At 40.6% G+C, this 6596-nt stretch overlaps 1 protein-coding gene across 1 annotated transcript; it reads right to left on the reverse strand.

Moving 5' to 3' along the window:
* Nucleotides 1-3127: 3127 nt before the first annotated feature.
* LOC118343158 (zinc finger MYM-type protein 1-like) lies at nucleotides 3128-5068 on the reverse strand. Its single transcript, XM_035681910.1, is given in 3 exon segments — nucleotides 3128-3146; nucleotides 3938-4484; nucleotides 4487-5068. Coding segments are annotated over 3 exon segments (1113 nt in total). The 5' UTR covers nucleotides 5034-5068.
* Nucleotides 5069-6596: the final 1528 nt, after the last annotated feature.

A 6596-nucleotide genomic window follows, 5' to 3' on the forward strand; every position in this document is an offset into this window, starting at 1 on the left:
TAAATTGATTATACTACAATGACAAAGGGGCAATGATAAATATCATTAATAAAGACATTGTAACTTGTGACTTGAGTTTGAATACATTTTTTTTTTAAATTGTTGTGATCCCAGTTAATATTTAAACCAGCAGAACTTTAGTTTGAGTCAAATAATGAGAGTTAGTAGCAAATAATAAGAATAAATATTTAAACTGATATTAATTTAATTGAATTTATTTATTATTTATTTTTCTCTAAATCTGGAGCAAGAAGGTCAAGGCTCAGAACTGAACCCTCACCGTGTTACTGCGAATCCACAGTGTTGAACACTGAGGCACCTGTTGGCCTTGAGCCTGAAGGCCTACTTCATACTCAGTTTGAACGCTGTGCTATCAGTCGAACCTGAGGCTGGTAGCCACAAGTTTTTCAACTTGGACATGAGTGGAACTTCAGGTCCCACAAGACCCTTTTCACAGCAGACACGAGGCTTGTCATAGCAGGAGCCTGGAAATAGTTCACCTAACTGTAATGTTGTGAGTTAGATGTGATGTTCTGCCATGACGAAGTATCTGCTGTGAAAAGGTCTGTCCCCACCACCGCCCTTTAACTCGCGTGGTTACTCTTTGCTGTTACATTGCAGCAGGTAAGTAAATGCTTGCCATGGTCTTGAAAAGACAGTGAAGAATCTCTTAATGCAGGATTTCTTTGGTCCACCAAGATGTTTTTTAGGGTCTCAAATTAAGCTATTGTAACCACTGGTCCGTGACAGCAGGCCCGTTCCGAACGATACCTTGCTGTCAAATATCTCCCTTGTGCACCGCCATCACTGTCCTTTTGCATTTGGCGTTTGCTTGCTTGGTCACCTTCACAGCCGCATCCGCCCAGAGCATCTCTTCAGAGATTTGATGAAATCACCAGACGGTCTACTCTGGTAATTTGGCTGAACGGTTTTTTCATAATGTGGTTTACGAGCTTAGCCACCAGAAGATAGCAGCCGGACTTCGTCCCCATTGTTTGGACCAGGACGTGCGCTGCCTCCCACCCATCTTCACCAGCTTCACAACAGCTGGTCTCAACACTTGAAGCTGGCCTGCTTCAACCACCTGAATCAAACTGTCAGCAGCTTCATCACTGATAGCTGGTTCATCAGTGATGGAAGCGCGTTATCTCAGCTACCTGTGTTAAAGTGTCGCTTTCCTGTCCTGTGGCGCCTGTCTGTGATTGTGGTCTTGACAGTGCTCCTTTCAATTCTCTTCTTGCCATACTCACATGGTCCGCCCTCATTTCGTGCTGCGGCCTGCTTTTCAGCCATTCCCCTAGGCCTAATAAAGGAAAATACTTTAACCTGGTACCTAACATGCCTTCTTGACTGTTGAGTTAAACTCAGGAAAAAGAGCTTTATGATGAACGGAAAGTGGCTGGAGGAAATGGATCTAAGTTTACTTACTAGTTTTACTTTGAGTGTACTGTAGCCGAAATTTCCTGTAAGACACTCACCAATACACAAAAATAAAGATCTTGAGTCAAGCAATTGGTCCTTAAAGGTTTTGTCGTTTTTAATCTTGCAGCAAGAGGAACAGTTCTGTGATGTACAAGACAGTCAAAGAAAATGTTCAGAGTGGGGCAGTCCCACACTGGGTTTTATACATGTTTAGAAGCATTAGAAGCATTCCTCCCTTATATTTGTTATCACCTAACTGTCACAGTGAAATGTATCAGATATTATCTCAGCTAACAGGCTCTCTCTGAACTGTGAGAACCAAGGTCAGGCCCTTCCGTAAGTCGCATGTTGCTGCGTCCTCAGAAACACATGTATTACTTTATTACTTTCTAGCAGAAACACATTTATTACTTTATTACTCTCTGGACAGGAGAATTACTCTCTGGACAGGAGACATATCTAGCTGAAGGTTACTAACTAAAAACAAGGCTATAGGTCACAGTGCTTAAAAACACATTGAAAACACATTACTGAGATTTTATTACTGAGAACAATCATTGCTATAGGGAGGAACACTCAAGCCTGTAATACAAATCTTCCATTACAGTACTGTATTACTTTATTAACTCTTGGTTGTGAATGATAATGTTGCAGCCGGAAACATAGGCGAACACTGAGATGTAGTTCACTTGAAGTTGCTTTATTTTACGGATGTTGACACAGTCAAATAATCAGATATACACTCAGCTCTGCCTACACATATTTTCCAACCGCTATTAAAAAGTCCGTCTTTTTGCTTACTTCCGTAACCATGACAACAACCTGACGTTTTAGAACAAGAGCAGTTCCTCTGCCGTTAACCTCGATGGTTTCCTTGCATGTGCCGACTGGTGGCGAAGCCGTGCAGCGTATTTTCCTTCCTTTCTAAATAAATACTGCAGCCTGAGAGCATGAACAATAACAACGAAATATTAACCTGTATATTAAACCATAAAACTTGTCTGCATATGCAGAAATAAGATCAAAATTCTCAGCTGAATTAACTGAATTACAATACTAAACAATAGTATAATAGTAGTAAAAAAATAAACAATCTTCTGGATACTGGTTGACCTCTCACAATAACTTCTTTAAGAATTAAGAATAGTAAATTAGAATTAAGTTAATAGAAATGTTTAAATGTTTAATTTATTTAAATTAGTGATTTTGAAAGAGTCACGCTTGCTATGGGTCTCCCTCTTTACATTAACAATCTGGAAATATTTTCAGCAAGTAAAGCTCAAGCATACAGGAGATTAGTGAGTGAAATACTTTGGTTTATTTAACACAAAATGTACAAATTCTTATATTCTGTACAATTCTTATATAAACACAGCATAGTGCAGAGTTACAATTATAGGCTAATCATGACCATAGGCACCACCAAGTGGCAAATTATCTTAAAAGTAGAACAAGTACAATAAGTAGAACAGTGCAGAGTTTCATGACGTGAACCACAAAGTGCCAAACTATCGTTGGATAGATTCAGAACAGCATAATTCTTCGGTTCTGGCGAGAACTGACAAAATGTTTACCAAAGTCATCCATGTTGAGGGTATGTGCCCTCCTTGACTCAACACTGAGAATGCCAAGGTGACTTAACCTGTCATCAACCATTGTTGTCCTGAGGTGGTTTTTATTCAGTTTTAGAGCAGAGAAACTTCTCTCACAGGACGCAGTACTGACTGGAATCACAACAGAAATCTTACAAAGTCTAAATAGCTCGTGGAAGACCTCTTTATAAGTTTCAAGAAACACAAAGAAATCAAGTAGAGTAGATGGTCTGTCTACTCCACTTTTCTCTCTCCTCTGGAGAAGCCGCCTGGTTTGGTGAACCTGGTGTTTGAGGTCTTCTAAATCTGACTCAAAGGTCTGTGCAAAGGCAAACAGAGGCTCCTCTTTAAAGAATGTTGAACTCTTTGGGTCAAGAGACTGCACCCCTTGCATTATCTCACAATTCTTCCTTGTGAAACACCTCTCCAGCTCAGCTGTGAGACTGTCAAGTACCTGATAAAAGATAGCTCTGTTGAAGCCATCATCACTCTGGTGGTCACTGTACCTCTGTCCAACAGAGCTCATTATTAGCGAGTTGAGAAATCTAGAACTGGCTTTAGGCTGTCTTTTACTTATTGCTTCAGTGCTGATTTTGCAGTGCTCTACCAGTTCTTCGATTTTACTAAAATAAGCTTCACTTCTGTAGCCTTGCAATGTGTCTGTAAGAGCGCCAATTAGATCTACAGCCCTTGCCAGATCAAGACTGCTGGATTGGAGCATGTCAGAGAGGCTTTTGACATCACCAAGCACTTTACCAAAGTTAACCAAAAGCCCTATGAAATGTAAATCTATCTGAGCCAGAATACCCTTTGCTTTTACTTTTCTATCACCACCATCCTCAAGAGAAATTTACTGTAGAAACCTCAGAACTGCTGGAAGCCTGTCTCTCAGATTACGACATGCCATGTATTTGCATGCCCACCTAACATCTGTAAGTCTCTGTAATTCCCTAGGTTTCTCCTGTGAATAGAGCTCTTTCTGAACAGCAAGCCACTTGACATGAACAGCAGAGCCAGATACAAATTTATAAATGTTCTGCAGAAGTGCAAAAAAGTCATCAGCTTCAGACACTGACTTCACCGCATCAACAAGAACCAAGTTCAAACAGTGTGCATTACAATGCACATAAAATGCAAATCTTGCATCGCTCTTAATGCGTGCAGACACACCAGAATGCTTCCCACTCGTTACGGATGCACCATCATAGCCTTGCCCGACAAGATTATTTTTGTAGTCCAGACCATGCTTCTCCAGACACGCCACTATCATTTTAGTCAGACCCTCTGCATCCAGGCTTTCTGCTGACTGGAAGTTCAGGAAGCTTTCATGGATGGCACCGCAGTAATCGTAACGCACAACTAAAGCTATCTGTTCCTTTTTTTGTAAGTCTTTAGTTTCGTCAGCCAACACACTAAACACCTCACTTTCCTTTACTTCTGCTATGATTTGCTTTTGGACCATTTCTTTCTCTGAATTTGGTGGCTGGTATACTTGGCATTGCCACATGCATCTAGTCTTCTCTCAATAAAGGGGTCATGCTTTGCGATTTGCTCCAAAATGGCCAAAAAATTGCCCTTATTGTCTGAGTCATCAGATTCCCGATGACCCCTCTGTGCAATATTTTGAGTTGCAGTTAATACTAGCACCTCTGTAATTGTTTTTATGTAACTTTGATTTTCCTCAACTTTCTTTTTTCTACCCTCATTTAAGGCGTCCAATATTGATTTGTTACTCTCAATGCCCCTTTTGTATTCACTCCAGACATACATGGCATTCTTGTGTTGCTCTGACTTTAAGTGAACTTTAAACCTGACATCTTTAAACAAGGCTTTTTTCCAGTTTGAAAACCCTGACTCGGACGTGAAGGCTGATTCCGGTGTACCAGGGAGGGAAAAATGCCTGCAGGCGAAACAGTAACTAGCATTTCGACTTACAGAGTACTCCAACCACAGATTGTCCCTATACCAAGAGCCGTTGAATGCCCTCTTCCTTGTTCCATGTAGAGTTCTTGGGAACATTGTCAGACATGGCTGAACAGGACCCTCCTCTCTGGATCTTGAGATGTCTAGAATATATATTAAGTAGTTATGGACACACATCTGAAGGGATTAAATACTGAAATACAAGATTAAGTACTATGGCTAACAGTGGATAATTTATAGGTTTATGTGAAGACCATTTGCACAACAGTCCTTTTGACATGAAAAGCTTCTGTTCAATTTAAGTGAAGCTGAATCTGGAGGCTAATTAATGCCATTAGTAGCACCTGCGTTTGCCCTTTGATATCATGTCAGAATAGCTGCAGTTAAATAGGTTCATATATAGGTAAGTAAGTATGGGCCTACCACTTGGTCCTTTTGGTGCACAATATGTGGTGCCTCATGTGGATGTGGGGGGTTCGGTGGCATCTCCTCCTAGCAGCTCTCAGCTGTCTTCTTCCTAAGAGGCGGAAGTTTCGGTGACTCTCTCATCCTTTGATGAAACTGCATTGTAAGAAACATAGATACAGTCAAAATAAATAAAACAACAATAAAATAACATCACACACAAAATGATCTATTGTTACGAGCTGAATCAACATTCAAAATGAGGCTTTATCTGTCAAAATCACCTTTTGCTACAGTGTGAGGCTACACCTTTCAATGAACTCGGCATGCAATTTACTGCCTCTGTATGCTCTGACCTGGTGGTGGTAGACTGCCTCCTCCTTGTGTCAGATCACACTGACTTGCCTGGCTAGTTTCATGTTGGGAGCTGCCCGGGCTGCTGATATCTGGGCTGGGGTCTGTCTGTGCCTGATTTGTTTTTTTTTTAGCAAAAAAGTTGGAACTATCTCCCTTCCTCTTCATTGTTATCTGTCCCTATACAAAATAAAACAGCCTGGTTACACCTTAAGCTTGTGTTAGGACACCAAACTATTTGTCCCCATTCTCGTGCTGTAGCTTAAAATCAACTACCAGCCTAGCTACTCTAAAATTAAACTGGATCATGTAGGCTGTCAGCACCAAAGTAACTTGGCTATAATTTAGACCTTCACAATAGCAAACAAGCTACATAAACATTGAGATAATCTCTGGGCATTCATTACATTATTATTATTATTTGAGCTCTAGTATGAAATTCTTGTGAACTAAGTTGATTTAAAGTCAAATACACTTACTGAAAACTAACTATGATGGATTATAAACTTTCATAATGTAAATCTCTTCTTCTCTAAATGTGCTGTCAAATTGTCAACAGTTTAAAACAATGACTCATCAGGAAACAACTTTAAAACTTACTTCAGAATGATGTATTCACTGAAAGTGTGTCTTCCCCATCCATGCCAGTGACTTGAAAGATGTTTATTCTGCCTTCTCTGTTAGGGTTAGGGTTAAAAATCGCACTGTTTTCGACATGACCTGTCAATCAACTGGGATGGCACCCGAGGTGTCCAATCAGCTCCGCCCCTGGTGTAGTTTTCACTGGAGAATCTGATGCACGCATGCGTAAAGTTTGTCGGGAGGTATGGATCCTTATTCTGTGATTTACCTGTGCAGGTGCAGGCCTGTAAACTGTTGTTTGCTCGTGTGTGAGAGAGT

Source organism: Morone saxatilis, unplaced genomic scaffold, assembly GCF_004916995.1.
Source record: "Morone saxatilis isolate NCDOM2014 unplaced genomic scaffold, NCSU_SB_2.0 Contig9, whole genome shotgun sequence".
Classification (NCBI taxonomy): Eukaryota; Metazoa; Chordata; class Actinopteri; family Moronidae; genus Morone; species Morone saxatilis.